This window comes from Lynx rufus, unplaced genomic scaffold (assembly GCF_022079265.1).
Source record: "Lynx rufus isolate CCGP_SWC_20201006 ecotype Redwood Valley unplaced genomic scaffold, mLynRuf1.p SCAF_7, whole genome shotgun sequence".
Lineage (NCBI taxonomy): Eukaryota > Metazoa > Chordata > Mammalia > Carnivora > Felidae > Lynx > Lynx rufus.
This window is the reverse complement of record NW_025814889.1, coordinates 59,681,974-59,703,904: the sequence shown is the minus strand read 5'-3', so window position 1 is coordinate 59,703,904 and position 21,931 is coordinate 59,681,974. Positions and strand designations below refer to the sequence as shown.

The window sequence follows — 21,931 nt, the reverse complement described above, 5'->3', positions numbered from 1 at the left end:
ATATGTCATGACTAGTAATGAAGTGCATGATTTTCCTTCCCCCCCAACACATAATGAAAGATCTCTATGCATTCAAGGGAGTCTTTCCTTGTGGGAGTTATGTCTTTATTCTTTCAACGTTTTTTATTTATTTATTTATTTTGGGACAGAGAGAGACAGAGCATGAACGGGGGAGGGGCAGAGAGAGAGGGAGACACAGAATCGGAAACAGGCTCCAGGCTCCGAGCCATCAGCCCAGAGCCTGACGCGGGGCTCGAACTCACGGACCGCGAGATCGTGACCTGGCTGAAGTCGGACACTTAACCGACTGCGCCACCCAGGCGCCCCTGTCTTTATTCTTTTATAAGGCTAACTGCCAATGTTTTGATTTCTTTCTCCCTGATATATATATGCATATATCTGTCCATGTATTACATTGCATTTTTTAAAACTTTAATATTATGAAAGGGATAAATTACCTCAGGCTAGTTTTTCTGTTTGTAGTAATGAGCTAATAAGAGTTTTTTATTGGTAAAATTCTTTCATCACCATTTACCAAGCAGGTATGGCGAATGTAGGCATCATGTCCACGCCATGTATAAAACGATTGCTACAATTTCACCTAATAAAGACTGTCGTGGATTGTAAGTATTTCTAGGTCCCAGAGATTTTCTAACTATAACATTATTCCTTTTTAGTATTCAGTGATGATGCCCATGTTCAGATTCTCATTATTAGTAACATTGATGGATGGTTGGTTTTCCAGACCATGTTGTATAGTGACATCAGGTAATTTCAAATACTGTTGTGAGGGTCTCTGTGAGCTAAAGTTATATATCATAAGATGACTGTCCTTGTATGTCTTCATTAACTCTTTTCAAGTTTTTAATTAAGATTTAAATTACATTTCTCATTGTGATGGATCTCCACAGATGTGCTATACTTGTCTAGAAACTTACCTTTTTTTTTTTTTTCACATTTGGTTTCCAAAGCACATGATATTAAATGATGCTGTTGCTTCTTTGAATTCTGGGGTTGTTTTTCTTTATTTGTGTCATATGAAAAAGTATGTGGCAGGGAATGGTAGAGAAAATTGGCTAAAGTAAAGAGCCCATCACTAAGAAAAAACTGATGTTTGTGATTGGCAGCATGGTCATTCTGGGTAACATTTTTAATAGGAGTGCATATAGAGGGGACTAAATCTTTAAAAAAACCCAAAACTATTGAGCATATGTTAATTGGTCTCTGAGAATTTATACTGTGCTTCTAGTACACTGTAAACTTGGACCAGAGAGCTCTGTATAGATACCAGTTATTTTCACATGTTTTAGAATCATTGAGATATTATTTACTTTTGTATTTTGTTTATATAATAGGGATGCTATCCTTGCTTCACAGGGTTCAAGCCCACATTTATTGAGTATTCAGGTCCTTCTTCTCCAAATAGCTTACAATACAGCAGAAGAGATATAAGTACGTGAATTAACTATGAAATAAGAACAGAATATTAAAATATTTTATTTCTACAAACCCTGGGAATTCTACCATCATCTGATGTCTAACTATATTTCTTTGGCCTTTGTATTTTATCAAGGAGGAAACAGAGAGATAATTCATTGAGATTTAAGAGTTTTTGCCCAATAAATACATAATGAATGTTATTCACTAACTTGTTTCTTTAGCAAATATCTATTGTGTCTATTTGGTGTACCAAGTTCTGTTTTTGGCTCTGAGAATGTAGAGGTCAAGACAAGGTCCTTTTCCTTGGAGAGACATAATATTAACTAAGATACAATATGAGAAATTTTGCTATCTAGGTATGTTACAGGGCACCATCTGAACACAGAACAAGCAAGAGCAAACTAGGCTACTTAGTCAGGAAAGGCTCTCAGTCACAAAATAATGTAAAAGATATCCAGGCAGAAAAAAAATGGTATAGTTATTTCTATTTTGTTTTTTCTTATTATATATTTTTAATTTTCCAATATATGTGTAGATTACATATATAATTATGAATAAATTTTATTTTAAATGTTTGAACATGTGAGAGAGGCCTCCACATCTTATTTTTTTAAAGTGTCTTTGAGAGTGCCATTATCTTCAATAAAACAAGAAAATGTAGAATCATCTCATTAACACTGCAGGAAAGAGAGAAGTCCTGCTGTTTCTGTTAAGTAGTACATACTAAATGAAAATTATCTGTATAGATTTGTACTATTAATTATATCACATAAAATGGCATTGTTGATTTCTTAAAATCATTATGTTAATTTTAATACTATAAAGTAACTATAAAGAAGTAAAAGTTTTTAATAAATAAATTTATAAGAAATTATTCAAATTAATGTCTTACATTGGAAAGCTATCCTTTGTTTATGATTTAAGAGTTCTGATATTTATATTTAATTTATTAAACAAATATGTATTGAATATCTACTATGTGCCAGACACTGTTCTAAGCCTTGGAAATATAACAGTGAACAAAATGGATGAAAATCTCTGTTCTCTAAGAACATAAGCTTACTCTATTGTGGCAGGGATAGTTAATGAAGAGATTGATAATAAAATATGGTATGTCAGATCATAGTATGCTATGGGGAAAAATAAAGGAGGAAATGTTGTTGGATGTATTAGGGAAGATGGACGAGGTCATTATTCAAAGCATGTTTATTGATAAGCCAGTATTTGAAAGGAGTCCTGAAGAAGGTGAGGAAGCAAACCATGCAGGTGTCTAGAGGAAGAGGATCCAGAAAGGGAACACCTACAAAGCCTTGAGATGGATACACGCTTCTCAGGTTGAAGGAACAGTCAGGAGCCCAGAAGGGCTGGGATGTTGGGGAGGTACCAGAAGAGTAATGAGAAAGGTGTAACAAGGCCAGATTCTATTGGCCTTGTTGGCCATGGTGAAGACTTGGCTCTAACTCTAACTGAGATGGCAGCCATTGGAGGGTTTTGAGTCGAAGAGGCATGATTGTACCAAAAGGATGACTCTGGCTCCTGTGTTAAGGCTAAACTCTGGGAGACCAGGGTGACTCAGGGAGACCAGTTAAAGGCTATTGCAATATTCCAGGTGAGAGAAGATAGTGGCTCAGGGCAGTGTGGTGATGGAGATCAGATGATAGATATATGGTTACACCTAAAACCTGATCATTACTAGTCACTGCTCCCTGCCCCCCATCAGTGAGTTCCACTTTAAGTATCTCAGTCTGGCTTGCCTTTTCTAACTAGTACTTTCTTCTAGCACTTCAACTGCAACACATTTTTTAAAAGACATTAGAAGCTACAATTCCTTGATCCTGCCACCTTTTCATTGTCCCTCTTGGCTTCATTACCTTTGCAATTCAGCTTAGCTTCCATGGGCCCATTGAAAGTCCTAGCATGGACTCTTAATTTCCACGTATCTCTTTTTGGTGTGTTTTTGACCTTGTCCTGAAACACCACCAATCCCATTAATTACAATTCTGTCTACTTATGCCTGGACCCAGACAGCTGAACCTCACTGGAGAAAAACACACAAACATGCTTACTGACCTCGCTTTCACCATCCCAGAAAGGGAGCTCTTAGGACTTCCTGACAGTCCTACTACATTTTCCAAGTGTGTTCACTTTCCCTAGCTCACCATCTCATATCTTCTCTTCCTCAAATTTCCAACACCTCCTTTCTCATCCTCATTATCAGCTTCCTAGTACACTGAGAAAATAAAAGTAACCAGGAAAAAACCCAAAACTTTTTTGTGTTCCCATCATCAAAACTAACACCCTCCTGAATCTGCGCCCATAGCTCTGCTGTCAGTATGGTTGAATTTGTTTCTATCTAAGGCAAAAACCTTCCACTTACATCTTAGATTATTCCATTCTCACCTAGTCAAGATGTTGCTTTAGCAAACGTTCCAGCTCTCTCAAAATTAAACGAACATGATGTTACAATTCTCATCTTTAAAAATACCTCCCTGGGGCGCCTGGGTGGCGCAGTCGGTTAAGCGTCCGACTTCAGCCAGGTCGCGATCTCGCGGTCCGTGTGTTCGAGCCCCGCATCAGGCTCTGGGCTGATGGCTCGGAGCCTGGAGCCTGTTTCCGATTCTGTGTCTCCCTCTCTCTCTGCCCCTCCCCTGTTCATGCTCTGTCTCTCTCTGTCCCAAAAATAAATAAAAAACGTTGAAAAAAAATAAAAAATAAATAAAAAATAAAAATACCTCCCTTTTGCCTTATCCATTTGTCTAGCTACCACCCTGTCTCTTGGCTCCCCCTTATAGTGGTGCTTTTCAAGAGTTGCCTATACTCATTGTTTATACTTCTTATCCACGCATTCTTACTTCAACTTGTTACATTAGGCTTTGGTGTCCACCATTCTCTGAAACTGTTGCTGTCGAGGTTATCAGTGACTTTTAACTGTCACTTCCTGGTCATCATTTGATTCACCTGTCATCAACTTTTGACACAAATGATCACTCCCTCCATCCTGAAGTTCTTTCTTCATTTGGCTGCCAGGACCCCTGGTTTCACTGGTTTTGTTCTGACCTCCCTGGCGCAAATTTCTCAGTCTTCTTTTCTGATTCCCCTCCTCTTCCTAAATTCTATTGGTGTTCTTTGGATCTCTTTTCTCTGTCTGAGCTCACTTTTAGGTCATCTCATTAGGCTCATGATTTTAAGTATGACACATATACTAATGACACCTCAGTACATAGTTCCATTCCCGAACTCTGCACAGAACTCTTGATAAACATGTCCATCCAACAGCCTGCTCATCGTCTCCTTTTGCATGATATATAAAGTTTCATGTGTCCAAAATCAAAGTCTTGATTTTCTCTCCCTAAATATGCTCCTTTTGCATTTTTCCTTAGTTTCTGGAATTTCTAAGCCTTCAGTTGCTCAGGTCTATACCGTTGGGGTCCATCCTAACTCCTTCATGCCCTAGATGCAAACGGTAAACAAGTCATGCCAATTTTACCTTCAACAAACTTCTTAAAACATATGCTAATGTGCCTAAATGATTATAATAGTTCTATCCTTTGAAACATATTTAGAATTTTAGAAGCACCTATAAGTCACAACAAATTTCATGACTACAGTTTGTAATAAAAATCTGTATAATTCACATTTAGTCAAGAATGAAATGTAAATGGTTTTCTTGAGTGAATTATAAATATCCCTGAAAGCCAATCTAAAATAATAGCTTTGGAAATGATTTGCTTTAGAGCAGCATCAATGGAATGAATATTTAATTTACCACGTTACCACTTACAAGTATAATGTTTATGAGGTTTTATAGGTCCTGGATTATTGTTTAAAATTTATGTCCATTCTTAATAATCACAATTTGAGTTAACATCTTAAGAATAGTACAAAGACTTATTTATTGCTCTGTAAGTTGATAAGAATACTATGAAACCATACTGCTTGAGTTCAATACTGGCTCTATCATTTTCTAGAGACATTATCATGGGCAACTCCCTTAAATGCTCTGTGCCTCAGTTTCCTTATCTGTAAAATGGGGATAATACGAGTGCCAACTTTAGGATTTCCTAGAAGGATCAAATGAGACCATGCACTTAAGTGTTTAGGATTAGTGGCTGGCACAGGGTAAGAGATAGGAATGGTGCCAGGAATAAGAATTATATGTGGATTCTTTTTACTAGAAGCCCTCAGGAAACTTGAGGCATAAGTAGAATACCTGAAAGGTTAAAGACATTGCAGGGTTTCAGGAATTGTTCAAGACAGCCATAAAAGTGATATGTGAAGGCATCATGTATTAGTTATTTACAACGTGAGAGAACTGGCAACAAATGTCATAGACATTCAAATGGGAGAGAAAGATTACTTCTATCAACAGAAGTTTAAGACAATTTGTGGTGAAATTTTTATTCTGTAAATGCCATTTCCACTCCTAATAAAACTGAGAAAAGTATGAATTCTGACATATGAATATTCAGAAGCATAGGACTTTAGTACAAACTGCTAATGTAGAGAGCTTTGATTAGATTCTATAAGAGAAATTCCTCTGAAATATAAATACCTATTTATTTGTGTATATAGAAGCTGCCATTTATATTGGTACTGTTACCTACTGAAGTATCACACTGCTGATCAAGTTGTTTTAGATATGCATGTATTTTAAATCTATTATAGGGAGTATCAGTTATATATCTCTGCGGTGTTTCTTCTTCCTGGCTCAATTATACATTTATCTAAGATATAAATTTAATCAACAGATAGTAAGTGAACACCTACTCTGGGAGAGACATGGTCTTCTCATGAGAGGAACATATATATTGCCAAACAAAAAAATGTAAAATTGATATGGTAATAACAGCTGATCCTTATAGTTTCATTATTTATAGCTTTCCAATGGACATGCCTTACTGAAGTGTAATTAATCACCGTTAACCCCAGAACTGTGAAGCTATGTGTACAAGTGGACAAAGTAATTTCAAAGTTTAATCCCAGGAAAGGGGGAAAAAAAGACCTAAATCCTTTTCCCTTCTCTTTCCCTCTAGTTGGCCCGTCACAACAAACTCTTACAACAGATGCTCAAACCAGGATCAGATCCAGATGATGGGGATGAAGCGTTAAAATATTATGCCAATCACACTGCACAGATTGAGGTAACCATCAATTATTTCTTGAAAGGGATCAACTGTGAAAATATATGTTCACTTTCTATTTCAGGACATTTTCATAATTGTTTCCTAGAACAATGAAGCAGAATTGAAAAATATAAACTGGAAAAGTATATATCAAAGGATAAGATGCGAAGAGTCATTTATAAGAAATCGAGGTGCATATCTTTCAAAGCAGTCTTTGATTTTGGCAGATAAAGCAGTCTTTAGTTTTTGGCCAGAACTATATCTAAATTTTCTTTTGTAATTAATGTGACTTTTGTTTTACTTTGGTCATAGAAGCAATCATTGCAAAGCAGTGGTGTTTTCATGAAAAGATTATTATAATAGAAGTATCATTCAAGAAAAGCATGCTCGGTAAAAACTCTAAAAGGCTAATTAAAAGAGATCTCTGTGTAAGACAGTGTTCAAAAGTATGGAAGGCGCTATAAAGTTTTCATATTGATAGCTAAAACTTGGAATGATTTATAGCAGTTTCCATTTTCAGTACGCAGCAATTGATGCCCTACCCCCTAAATGAAACATTATTTAATAGCTGGTGGCAACTTAGAAGGTGGAGGTCAACATGGACTTATCATTATGTGTTGTGAGACCCATCTGGCTGTCATTTACTAGCTATGGTATCATTTTGACACTAGTTGGCAGAGCTAATCAGGCAGAAGTGAGCAGAGTAGTTGACGCTTGTCACTTGTAATTTACATTCATACATTTATTCACTTTGGCTGGTATTTTTTTAGTTTTCAGCAGAATGCATGATGGGTAACACTGCTATTAACTCTCAGGGTATATTATCACTACACCTTGTTGTTTCCTATTGCCAAACATTTGGCATAATGAGCATTATTACCTCATATCACAGGATGGATCTCTTGCTCACATTTATAGACATGAATAATACTGCAGCCTTGGTGGGAGACCTGACCCTGGTAGAACCCATGAGCTGGACCAGAAGCAGAAACATTCTTTATTGCATCAGGTGCTTAGAGACAGAGAGGCTGGCCAAGTCAGGAAGCTGAGGAAGTTGATACAAATTTATCACCAAATCACTTAGGTTCTGAGGAAGGTCCCAGAAGTCACAGTACAAAGCTACAGGATTAGAAGAGGTAGGAATAGTAGGTGGGCTGGGTGGGTCAGAGGAAGGGTCCAGTTAATACCTGTGTGAGAGATGGCAGCTATCATTTGAGGTTGGATTTTTACTGGTTTCCCAGCAATGAGGAGGTATTTCACTGCAAATACACAACTTTAGTAATTTGTTAGCAGATCACTTACTCTCCATCACATACAGAAGATAATTCTGTGTAATAAGTGCATAAACAAAGGGCGAAGGAAATGTAGAGAAAACAGCAATTAACTGTGCCTGGGGAGTTTTGGGATGGATTTTACAGACAGTTGCCAAAAAAATATATTAAAGATTGAGTAGAAGTTTCTTCATTAAAGATTGGGCACAGAATTTCAGATAGAAGTAAATGAAAGAAAGATGTGAAAGAACATATGAGTGGGGGTGTCTCTTTTCAAAAGAACAACTGTGAAAGATGATGGTATTGAAGATGACTACACTGGAGAAAAACATTGTGTGTGTGTGTGTGTGTGTGTGTGTGTGCGCGCGCACGCATGCGTGCGTGCACGTCTCTGTGTGTGTGTAGGATATTTATAATGCTCCTTATAAAATGTGATCACCTAAGGAAAAGGGTATGGAAAAGGACACCCCTGGGCTTCTGGTCTGAATAAATAAGCAGAACTGGTGTTGTGCCTTGGGGGCCTGGCTCTGAGACCCCAGAGAAAGGAAGACCATTTGTTGGTTCTTGGATAAATAGAACTTGAGGTGACTTTGAGGCATGCATGAAGTTGGGTACAGAAGTCCAGGGTTCAAAGGAACAGTCTGGAATGATGATCTAACTTATACATGTTGACCAGTCCTCATGCTCATTGGAAGACCAGCTCATATGCCCTACGCAGAGAGGCCTCTCACCCTTCTATCAGGCATTCATTAGTTTCATCCCACTGCACCTCCCACAGCAGTTTGATCATGCTGTTAAATATATCATATTGGAATATGTGTATTATGTATCACTTGTCCCTTCCTTGAGGCAGGGCCCATTCTTGATCATCTCTATATTTCCAAAACTGACACTGTGCCTGGAGCACCACCATAATAATGATTATTGTTGAAAATAATAGGTTTTCTAAAGTTATAGACTGAAAGACACTGGGAAATTTGAAGGACCTTGTGGGTCACCCATCCAAAGAGAAATTATTCTGTAATGATCCTGCTTCCACTTCCAATTCTTCCTGTGATAGAGATCTCACTACTTCAGAAGGAAACAGATCCAATTTTGAACAACTTGAATAATTAGAAAGTTATTTTTTTATAAAGAGTGCACATCAGCCCACTTTAACGTTTACCCAGTGTTCAGAACATTTGCTCCTCCGTCAGCATGATAGCTTGGCTGTACCATTTGAAGACCCATGATGATCACTAAGCTATAGGCTCCTATAGATTGGGATTCATGATGTTTTTTTCACTTTGAATTCCCCAGAGCTCCTTACCTAAGGAGTGAATAGTTATTTGTTGAATAAATATATTGAAAACATTATCCATTTTGGCTTTTTACAGTTAATACATCCCCCTTGTCTGCAGCAATGCCTCTAGTTTGTAGGTGCCCCCTTGTAAAATGTGACAACCAGAATCAAACATAGCTTTTCATAAAGGACTGAATAGTTTGGTTTGTAATAAATAAGGCTCTATTTATTTTTCAAAATTAATTTTAATTTTAATTTTTAATTTAAATTTTTAAAAAGTCAAAAGCAATGCACCCATTTTTCCCACATCCTGTCCCCTGACTCTGGCAACCACCAATCTATTGTCTGTATCTATGTATATCTATTGTATGTATCTATTTATATTCAGAGTCCACATATAAGAGAGATCATGTGCTATTTGTCTTTCTCTATCTGACTTTTTTCATTTATATGAATAATATAAATGGACCCTTGAGGTCCATTCATTTGTTGTCATAAATGGTGAGATTTTATTATTCTTTATGGCAAATATTCCTCTGTGTATATATACCACCATTTTCTTTACCCATTCATCCATTGACAGACACTTAGGTTGTTTCCATAATCCGACTATTGTAAATAGTGTTGCAGTGAACATGGGGGTGCAGATATTTTTCAAATTAGTATTTTTGTTTATTTTGGATAAATATGCAAAAGTGGAATTGCTGGATCACATAGTAGTTCCAATTTTAATTTTTGAGGAACCTCCATATTGTTTTCTACAGTGGCCACACCAATTTACATTTCCACCAACAGTGCACAAAGGTTCCCTTTCTCCACATCTTCACCAATACTTAATATTTCTAGTCTTTTTGATAATAGTCATTCTAACATGTGTGAGATGATAATCACATTGTGGTTTTGATTTGAAGTTTCTTGATGATGAATGATGTGGGGCATCTTTTCATGTATTTATTGCCCATTTGTCTATCTTCTTCAGAAAATTGTCTATTCAGATCTTCTGCCCATTTTTTAATCAGATTGTGTTTTTCCGCTTTTGAGTTGTATGAATTCTTTATATAGTTTGGCTATTAGCCCCTTATTGGATATTTGATTTGCATATATTTTCTCCCATTCAGTAACTTGCTTTTTCACTTTGTTGATGGTTTCCTTTGATGTGCAAAAGCTTTTTAGTTTGATGTAGTCCCACTTGTTTATTTTTGCTTTTGTTGCCTTAGCTTTTGTCATGTGATTTAAATCATCATCTTCAAGACCTATGTCAAGGAACTTACTACCTGTTTTCTTCTAAGACTTTTTGTGGTTTCAAGCCTTCTGTTTAAGTTTTGATCATTTTGAGTTAATTTTTGTGTACTGTGTAAGGTAGTGGTCCAGTTTCATTCTTTTGCATGTAGCTGTCCAATTTTCCAAACCATTTATTGAAGAGACTGTCCTTTCCTCATTTTCTGTTCTTGGTTCCTTCATGGTTAACTAATTGACCACATATGCATGGATTTATTTCTGGGCTCTCTATTGTGTTCCATTCATCTGTGTTTCTGTTTTTATGCCAATACCACACTGTTTCATTACTATAGCTTTGTAATACTGTTTGAAATCAGGGGGTGTAATTTCTGTCTGTAACTTGCTTTGGCTATCTGGGGTCTTCAGTGGTTCCATACAAATTTTAAGACTGTTCCTTTTTTGTTAGGAGTGTTTGTTCCATTTGAAAAATGTCATGGAAATTTTGACAGGGATTGCATTGAATCTGTATATTGCTTAGGGTAGTATGGATATTTTAAAAATATTAGTTTTTCCAAACAATGAGCGTGAAATATTTTTCCATTTATTTGTGGCTTCTTCAATTTCTTTCACTGGTGTCTTACAGTTTTTAATATATAGATCTTTTAGCTCCTTGATTAAATTTATTTCTAGGTATTGGAGAGAGAGAGAGAGAGCGAGCACACAAGTGGGGGAGAGGAGCAGAGGGAGACAGACAGAGAGAGAATATCTTAAGCAGGCTTTATGCTCAGTGCAGAACTCCATGTGGGGCTTGATCCCATGACCCTGGGATCATGACCTCAGCCAAAATCTAGAGTTGGATGCTCAAATGACTGAGCCACCTAGGAGCCACTGTTGTGTTCTTTTTGATGAAATTCTGAATGAGGTTGTTTTCTTTATTTCTCTTTCTGATAGTTCATTATTAGTGTATAGCAATACAACAGAGTTTTGTGTATTAATTTTTGTGTCTTGCCACTTTACTGAATTTGTTTAGTATTCCTAACACTTTTTTGTTGGAGTATTTAGGGTTTTCTATACCTAATGTCATGTCCTCTAGATATAGTGACCATTTAACTTCTTTTTTTCCAATTTGGATGTCTTTTATTTTGTTTTCTTGTCTAATTGCTCTGGTTAGGACTTCTAATATTATGTTGAATAAAAGTGATATGTGTCTTGAGAACCAGAACAGGGCAGGGTTACCTAGTGAGCAAAAAGTGTGATGGGACAAAACAGAAGAATTAATGTTGATTTCAACACATCTTTGTCTTGGTACTGATCTTAGAGGAGGAACTTTCAGCTTTGCACTGTTGGTATATTATGATAGCTGTGTGACTTTGTCAGGTATGGCTTTTATGTTGAGATATGTTCCCTCTATACCCACTTTGTTGAAAGTTTTTACCATAAATGGATGTTGAACTGTCTCAAATGCTTTTTCTGCATCTGTTGAACTGATTATATGATTTTAATGGTTTATTTTGTTACTGTACTACATCACATTGACTGATTTGTGGATGTTGAACATCCCTTGCGTCCCTGGAGTATATCCCACTTGATCATGGTATACAGACACTATTTCTTAAATGCATCCTGAGAATTTTTTTTTATGGTTTTATACTTTTGGATCAAGCAAAAAAAAACATTTTTCCCCCTGCAATATAAATAGGTCCAATTTTTCTTTTGTACAATTGACTTCTTTAACCTGTGTTTGGGAATTTTATTTACTGCTACTAAATTTCATTCTGTGTGTGTATTTTTTTTCATTTTTTAATGTTTATTTATTTTTGAGAAAGAGAGACAGAGACAGATCATGAATCGGGGAGGGGCAGCAAGAGCGGGAGACACAAAATCTGAAACAGGCTCTACGCTGTGAACTGTCAGCACAGAGTCGACATGGGGCTCAAAGCCACGAACTGTGAGATCATGACCTGAGCCAAAGTCGGATGCTTAACCGATTGAGCCACCCAGGTGCCCCTTTTTTGTGTGTTTATATGATAGTATTCTAGCATTTAGTTTGCATATTTACATATCATTTAGGATAGCTTATATTACAAGTAACAGAACACCAGATTGACCATTGTTTGAACAATAAAAATATTTGATTATCCCACATAAAGTGAAGTCTGTAGGTACCAGTAGTTCTACAATTGATTCAATAACTCAGTGATGTCTTCAGACATGCAGGCCTTTCCTATCTTACTTTGTGTCTTCCTTATTATGCTGGTGATATCTCACCTCAAGGTTGCAAAAGGGCTGCCAGAGTTTTAGGCATCATGCCCTTCTATTACCTTTTGTTCTAAGCGGGAAGAAAAAGAATACAGGCCAAAACAAGAGTTTTTTGTATTTTGTATTTAGTTTTTTGGCTTTATTATTTTGTTTCTTTCATGTGACTCTCTGTTTTTTCAGGAAGCAAAATCTTTCCTGATTCCCTCTCCCCTGCCACCAGGATATTTCTACTTATGCCTCATTTCCTGGAACTAGGTCACATGCTTGCCCCACTATACCAGCCTGTGGTGAAGGGGAGTAGTAGGGTGGCCTTTCTGGCTTAGACCAATCCTGATTCATTTTTGAGGGATAAGCAGAGTATATAAACATGTACCTTGAGATTTAGTCTAAACAAACCCTTGTTGCATGGTGAATTCATATGAAAATATTCAGCTAGTTTTTGTTTTGTTTAGTCTAACATTAAACTGTCACAAGTACCAAATAAGACAAATTGAAAATAAGGAGTACTTACATCTAGTTATATATTTAAATGGATATTATACCTACAAAAATTTGTTTTGCCATGAGTAGGAAACATTTAATGATATAAAGCACCTTTTTCTATAGAACTCAGGGCACATCACGTTGAGTATGACATTTGGTCTCCAACAGATCTTTTTAGGAAGAATAAGCTAAGAATAAGATGCAGATATACCAAGTGCTGTGTTTAAGGTTATGCAGCCAATCACTTAGTTCTTAATTCTCTGATGTAACTCATGAAAATAAAAAATGGGTGACAGAAGTTTAATGTTAGTCCAGAAAGAATAAAGATTTGGGGTTTTGTTATTTATAACATAGTATTTATGATACAGTCATCAGTTAATTTTTTTTTATTATTTTTTAATATTCATTTATTATTTATTATTCATTTATTATTTTTTTAACGTTAATTTACTTTTGAGAGAGAGAGAGAGACCTAGTGTGAGTGGGACAGGGGCAGAGAGAGAGGGAGACACAGAATCTGAAGCAGGCTTCAGGCTATGAGCTGTCCACCCAGAGCCCGACATGGGCTTGAACTCACAAACTGTGAGATCATGACCTGAGCCAAAGTCGGATGCTTAACCGACTGAGCCACCCAGGTGTCCCTAATTTTTCTTAAAGACAACAATGAAAAGTAGTACACTAAAGGATTATTCTAGGGATTTCATGCTGGAATGTTTTTTCAAACTTAACTAATAAAATATCACTCATAAACTCATGCTAAAAACACAAAATAGTCTAAGACTGAAGTGCCCAAAAGCTAAAGCAAATGCACATTAATATTTTCAGATTGTTCGGCATGATAGGACAATGGAACAAATAGTTTTTCCTGTCCCCAATATATGTGAATACCTTACGCGAGAATCCAAGAGCCGTGTGTTCAACACAACTGAAAGGGATGAACAAGGAAGTAAAGTGAATGACTTTTTCCAGCAAACTGAAGATCTCTACAATGAAATGAAGTGGCAGAAGAAAATCAGGAGTAAGTACAATAAACTAAAATGGTTAGTTTTGAGCATAATGGTAGATAAATTGGTACTTTAGGATACATAACAGGATTCATTTAAATTTTTTTTTACAGCTTATTTATTTATTCTGAGCGAGAGTGTGAGTAGAGCAGGGACAGAGAGAGAGGTAGAGAGAGAATCCCAAGTAGGCTTTATGCTGTTAGTGCAGAGTCTGACGCAGGGCTTGATCTCGCAAACCATGAGATCATGACCTGAGCGCAAACCAAGACTTGGACGCTTAACTCACTGAGCCACCCAGGCATCCCTAAATCGGCTTTTAATTTCTTGCCATTTGATGGTACTCAAATCACTTATAGGCTTAAGAATATAATCTCAGTCCACACCTGAGTGACAGCTGAGACACCTGTGGCTTAACAGAAACAGAAGACTACATTAGATCATCTTTTAGTGCTGATCCTGTAGTTGTATAAATATTATGAAATGCAAGCTTGCAGCTGTATGTTTCAACTGCTGAACAGATGCAAGTCTGCTGTCCTTGAATGGGCTCTGACTGGCCTTAACGATCAGTGAATGGATGGAGAGACATCGGCACCAGCATGCTTGTCCTCTCTTATCTTAAGATCCTATGAGTGAGTAGACTGTTTAATGTTTTCTTGAAAGTCATTCTTTCTTTCAAAATATCTTTACCTTGCCAAGTCAGACTAAAAATTCTGTGACACTTGTATAAAAATAAAGCAATGTTATAATTTTACAGTTAAAAATTAATATAATGCAGGAGCGCCTGGGTAGCTCAGTCACTTGAGCATCGTTCTTGATTTCAGCCTACGTCATAATCTCATAGTTGTGAAACTGTAACTCGTGTTGGGCTCCACACTAAGTGTGGAGTCTGCTTGAGATTCTCTTTCTCTGCCTTGCCTCTGCCCCTCCCCTCCCCCCAAATTAATATAATACAGTTTCCATTACTTACATCGCAGCAGTCAACTCTATATGGACATATTGAGTTTTAAAATTTTTAAATTCTTTTTTTAAAGTTTATTTATTTGAGGGGTAGGGTCAGAGTGAGAGGGGGCAGAAGATCTGAAGTGGGTTCTGTGCTGACAGCAGAGAACCTGATGTGGGACTTGAAGTCACGAACCTTGAGAACCATGAGAACCTGAACTAAAGTTGGACACTTAACCAACTGAGCCACCGAGGCACACCTAAAATTTAAAAATTTTAAAGTTTATAATACACTTTAGTTTGCTTCCCCAGATAAGGGATATCATGAGTTTTAAACAAAAATTAGTAGGGGGAAACTCTAGATTACGTCTTTCCTATCCTTGGGGGATGTTTTCCAGACCAGCAGGCATATGTTCTCAATACCTCCATTCAACAGTGTTTCATCATTCCAGTTTCCTAGGAACTTTACTGAGTTTGGTTTATGGATTTGAGTGGAGCTTGTGACATACCATCTTTGGCTATAAGATTATGGTATGCACTGTTAGGCTTTCTTATCAGAATATTTGAAAAATAAAGAAATGACTCTCCCTTAGCATTTTGCCATATGGAACCTTATGGAATTCAGAGAAAATGTAGGGTGTCTAGAACACATACATGAAAATTCAACAATTTTATTTGGGACATTGGAAAAGCACACATTTTATCCCTGACTAAACTAAGTTGAATAATGAACTAGTGCTTGTGGGGTTTGTTCTTTTTTTGGATAAATATTTTATCAGTTATTAAAAAACAAATCTTAAAATGAATTTCAATGTACATCTTACATTTAAAGTTTGGAAGCAACTTATTATGAGGTTATAGATAGAAATGATTCATTGGATATACTACAAATGTATGTATCAACATCTTCTATTTTGTCTTAATGTTCAACTTTTCATTTTTTTAAGTTTATTTATTTTGAGGAGGGGAGAGCATGTGAGGGAGGAAAGGCAGAGAGAGAGGGAGAGAGAGAATCCCAAACAGGCTCCATGCTGCCAGCACAGAGCCCAGTGTGGGGCTCGATCTCAAGAACCACGAGATCATGACTTGAACCAAAGTCAAGAGTTGGGCACTTAACCAACTGAGTCATCTGGGTGCCCCAATATTCTGCTTTTTAAAATGAAGACTCCTCATAAAAATGATGGAGATGCAGATATTTACAATTTAAGATACATCAGTCAACTAAATGCCATAGCAAATCATAGCCTGTTTCAGTTTAGTGCAGTTTATAAGTGAGCAGCAGATCCCAGATTGGAATTCACAGAACATAATTTGAAAAGTTTATAATTTCTCCTTGAAACTTGATGTTCCTTTCTCCCTCATGTAACTCCAATATTTTAGATGTGATGTTTAGATAGTAAGAGTTAGAGAATGGACAAGCTCTGAAAAAGTCATGTGGTCAAATTTGTATGCATTTCATATTTGTTCAGTTATTTAGGAGATGTAGATTTAGTAGATGCACCTACTAATTCATTTCTGAAGATAAATATAGAATCTCATTTCTGAAAATATTCAGTAAAGCCTCTCCCACTTATTAGTACTTCCTATTGTATCTTTCATGTTTTTCTGCCGTTAAAAACCCAAGTTTTTAGGAAGTGTTAAGGTTTAAAACTTAGATATTGTAAGGGGTGCCTGAGTGGTTCAGTTGGTTAAGCATCCAACTGTTGATTTCAGCTCAGGTCATGATGTCACAGTTCATGGGATTGATCCCACATTCATGGGATTCTCTCTTTCCCTCTCTCTTTGCCCTTCCCCCCAATCGTTCTCTCTCTCTCTCTCTCTCTCTCTCTCTCTCTCTCTCTTTCTCTCTCTCTCTCAAAAATAAATAAAACTTAGATATTATAAATCACGAGTTCCCAGTAAGCAGTATTATACCATGCTATTAAGGTTCAGAATTTCAGGTAACTTTGGGTCATAGGAATATTCATCAGACATAAGTCTGGTTTGGGCTTTTTTTTTCCTTTTCCTTTTTCTTTTCTTTTCTTTTCTTTTCTTTTCTTTTCTTTTCTTTTCTTTTCTTTTCTCTTCTCTTCTCTTCTTTTCTTTTCTTCTTCTTCTTCTTCTTCTTCTTCTTCTTCTTCTTCTTCTTTTGACTGTAAGGCATGGGAGTGGGACCAATTAATCAATATTACTGACTTACAAAGTGATACATACTGTTCTGTTAAGGGGGGCCCCAGGCATCCACTAACTGTCTTTCCCCTAATCTGCTTTAGGGATGTGTCAGAGGGAATTATTACAGAATCACCTTTTCTGACCATGTTTAGCAATTGCAAAATTACCCACACCTTTATAATGGCTTGGGTATAAATTGGCTGAAGAATAAAGAAGGAATCAAATAGAAAACTCCCTTATGGTACTGATTATAAACTTTCTTAAATAAGTCATTTTTGATGTTTATTTAAATGTGCTTTTATACTACTTTACAAAAACACAATGTAGTAAAATCTTGTTTCAGTAGGGTTCTTGTGTTGAGATCAAAATTAATTCTTCTGTTTTGTCCCATCACACTTTTTGCTCACTAGGTAACCCTGCCCTGTTCTGGTTCTCAAGGCACATATCCCTGTGGGGGAGCATTTCCTTCAACTTGGCTGTGTTCATCAATTTAGCTGTTGCTCTCTTCTACCCATTTGGGGATGATGGAGATGAAGGCAAGTGCTTGTCTTTCTTTAAATGATAAATATTTTAAAGTTCTAAAAATAATACTCTTAAAAATACATCCCTTAACTATTTAGAGCTTCAAAATAATAATAAGTTAATTCTTGTTACATAAACTTTTCTGTATTCATTGGAAGTAGACAATGGTGGTAAGTAGATTAGGCAGAAAACAATGGTCAATAGAAATGTTAGTTTTCCAAAACCTCATATACAGAAGAGCTATTAGAGGTATGCTAGACTGGCAAACAAAGCAATGAAAAAGAATTATTATTTCTACCTGATTAGTCTTACTGAAAGCATTTTTAATATGGTATCATCTTAATTATATAAATATATGGGAAAATGAGAGGTTTCTGCAAAAATATCCATTACGATTACCTTAAATAGTGGAATTTGTAATTTGCCCTCTTCCTTGCTTTTTGTTTTGTTTTAGTTTTCGATAGTGAACACACATGGACTCTGAAAAAATTTTTTTTTAATGTACAGCATAGAGCAGAATATGATCGTAGAGAATATCTCACATTCTCAGATTAGAAGCTAATTCTTGTTTCCAATCTAGGACTTGTCTACATGATGACTGACTGAAATTAATATTATTTAACTAACAATAAATGAAGTTTTACAAAAGCAAAGATAAGAGATATCTCATTTTACATGAAATGGGAAATAGAAGTAGAATATGCTGAAGGGTGGGACTGTGGAAAGTAAGTTTTGTTTAAGTCTGGCAAAGCGCATGGGAAAATATGTTGCAGGCTTTGGATACATTCGGTAAATAGCTCTGAAATGTGTGTGGAGAGAATGGATTGAAGGAAAAGATGAGAAACATTAACAAACAAGAACCACAAAGTGCTTTTATATTTCACCTGTTCATAGAATTATTGTAAGAATTGAATGAGATGCTATATAGGTAAAGCATTTGGAACAGTACCTGGCAAGCATTCCATGAAGCTTAGTTGTTGTTGATGTCACTGTTGTTAAATATTAGTACAACAAAGGGAAGCCCAGTGAAAATAATAGTACAATGAGAGCAACAGGTATTTAAGCCGATTTCAGATGAACTGAAAGTGAGCATGAAGGGAAATGAGAATCCAGGACTAATTTGCTATTTCAAAGCTCTCTTACAGTTAATAGACATCAAAATCCAAACCTTTAGGTATAATTTGAATGCCTTTTTAAAAAGTTTGATATTTTAGAAGGCATACTTGTACTGAAAGAAGAATACTCAACAGTGGAGCAGATGGGTGAGGAGTGAAATAGAAAACATAGCAAATATTTGGCCATCCGTTGTGGGAAGTTGCAAATACACCAGGAAGTGGAAACAGCTTTCTTTTCACTGTTTAGTCTTATTTAGTGATGACAGCCCTCTTGGCAGAGAAGAATGTAACTCTTGTAAGAAGAGAAGTCCAGCATGAAATGATAAATTGGTATCATCTGCACACAGAACGTTGAGAGTAGGTTGTAGAGTCTCAGTTAATAGAAGCATAAGGTCTTAGATATGGAAGCAATTCTGGAAATCCTCGGATATCAAATCCTCATTTGACAGATAAAGAGATGGAATCCCAGAGAGGCTAAAAAATGGTAGACCTTAGTAGAAAGTTAACTCCTTTGTTTCCAATCCAGGACTTTTCTACATAGATAATTGGGTTGGGAGCATATAGATAACAGGAAGATGACAAATCTTCATATAGAAGATTATTTTTTCTGAGTTCCATTGTATGGTATCCCTTACTTGACCACTAGAGCCAATGTATATAGCCTCTGCTGCCACCTATTGTACATGAAATATAATGGTAATGGGCAATGCCACCCCTCTAGACATCTATTTTTTACTCATTCAGGAGAAAGTAAAATATCTGATACATTTTTGATACTTGCCTAGTAACAGTTATAGCAGTAATATTTATATAATAATAATAGCAGCTGATGTTGTTTACTGTTTAGCTTGGGTCAAGCAGAATGCTAAACACTTCACATACATAATTTCATTGACTCTTCCTGACAATCCTATAAAGCAAGCACTTCATCTTTATGGATAAAGATCTGAGGCTTAAGAAGATTTGCCCAATAATTCAGGAGAGGAGTCCATAAATATGTATTTTTTAACAAGCTCCCAAGGTATTGCTGATGCAGCTGGCCATTGAGCAAGCGCTTGAAACCACACGTATAGTACAGTTTGGAGTAAGGCTTCAGCGTCAGAAAGAAATAAGACTAACAAAAACACGACTGAAAAACATGGTGCCTCATCATCATGTGAAGATGCAGATTTTACTCTTCCAAAAGGACTGGGTAATAGTTAATACTAGTAACCAAGGTGGAGGCTCAATCTTAGGTGTCCGTGTCAAGTGAGGGGCACTGATGCTAAGAGAGAAGAGAAGGCATGAGCTGCCATTTTGGCAATATGGAATCCCAAGGTCATGTTTAGCTAACCTAATTACAGTTCTGGATGAGTTACTTAATTATAATTCTATGAATAAAGTTAAAATTTTGGTCAGGATTAGCTCAGTCTTTAACCTTCAGTTGTACACTATGCGTAGCTAGGAAGACTGAGAAAACAAAGTCAAAACTGAGATGCGTACTTGGACATCAGAACTGTCTGGAGAAGGATAATCCTGTGCTGGACATGCAAGTTCTCTAATGCTGGATTTTGTCAGACATAGTTTGGGTGACTACTTGCCAAGAGCACTTGGAGGTGATTTAAAGGTGGATTAGTTGAGCATTAACATTCCTTCCACAAAGTACATGAAAATGATGGAGACATGTCAAAGAACACAAGATCCAACTTGCAAAGCTTCCCAGTGACCACATCTGCAGAAATTTTGAGGAAAAAAAATATATTGACAATAATACATAATAACCCATGGAATAAAATGAGAATCTAGGAGTCTATATGGATCATGAGAAAAGAAAGCTCCTCCTTACAATAGTATTCCAATTAATAAAAGTAGAAGGAGGGGCACCTGGGTGGCTCAGTCGGTTAAGCTTCCGACTCTTGATTTTGACTCAGGTCATGATCTCGTGGTTTGTGAGTTCAAGCTCTGTGTTGGGTTCTGTGATGACAGTGCAGAGCCTGCTTGGAAATCTCTCTCCCTCTCTCTCTGTCCCCACCCCATTTTTGCTTTGCTCTCTGTCTTTCAAAATAAACTTTAAAAAAAGCATTAAAAGAAAAATTAAAAATAAATGTAGAAGGAATGATGGATATAGAATATCACCATTTAGAATATCACCATTTGGCAAACAATACCGTAGTAAGAATCATCAATTAAATATTAGTACTACATTTAATGGATGCTAAAATTCATAGGTGAATATTAGAGGAAAACGCATAATGAGACACAGGATATTGACATAGTCTCAAAGTGTTTTACCCCAACATACTTATTCATTACGAGAGGAGAAAGAATAACTTTAATTTGGAGAAATCACTTTAAATGATCAGCGTTAATGTCACCAGTAATGAGATGTCAATAACAAGTACCTCTTGATGTGATCCACTGACAAGGACATGGCAGTATTAGCCAAAAATACATAAACTGAGGAAATTTTAGACAAACCCCAAATTAGGGACATTCTTCAAAATAATTGGTTAGTAATCTTTAAGTTTATGAAAGATAAAGATAGAGGAACGTTTCAAATTAATAGAGACTAAAGAGATATGACAACTGATATAATATGTGATCCTGGTCCAGATAAAGAATACTAATTGGGAAACTGATAAATTTTGAATAAGGCCTATAGATTGGATAAAAGTGATATATCATAATAAAGTACCTAGGAATAAACTTAACCAAGGAGGTGAAAGACCTGTATTCTGAACAATATAAAACACTGATGAAAGAAACTGGAAATGACACAAAGAAATGGAAACAATATAAAACTCTGATGAATATAAAACACTGATGAACTCTGAACAATATAAAACACTGATGAAAGAAACTGGAAATGACACAAAGAAATGGAAAGATATTCCATGCTCACAGACTGCAAGAACCAATATTGTTAAAATGTCCATATTACCCAAAGCAATCTACAGATTTAATGCAATCCCTATCAAAAGACCAACATCATGTTTTACAGAACTAGAACAAATAATCCTAAAATTTTATAGGACGACGAAAGTGGTGGAATATCCAAAGCCGCACAAAGCTGGAGGCATCACAATCCCAGATTTCTATTATACTACAAAGCTGTATAATCAAAACAGTATGGTCTAGCACATAC

General features: G+C 36.3%; 1 protein-coding gene across 5 annotated transcripts in view; it reads left to right on the top strand.

The window, feature by feature from the left end:
- Positions 1-21,931, top strand: part of ITPR2 (inositol 1,4,5-trisphosphate receptor type 2) — a 500,503-nt gene that overhangs the window by 376,592 nt on the left and 101,980 nt on the right. For all 5 annotated transcript variants that reach the window (XM_047065390.1, XM_047065392.1, XM_047065391.1 and 2 more), the window contains exons 46-48: positions 6,474-6,581; positions 13,902-14,094; positions 17,581-17,706. In XM_047065390.1, coding sequence (XP_046921346.1) covers positions 6,474-6,581; positions 13,902-14,094; positions 17,581-17,706 — 427 coding nt within the window. The remainder of the gene's footprint in view (positions 1-6,473; positions 6,582-13,901; positions 14,095-17,580; positions 17,707-21,931) is intronic.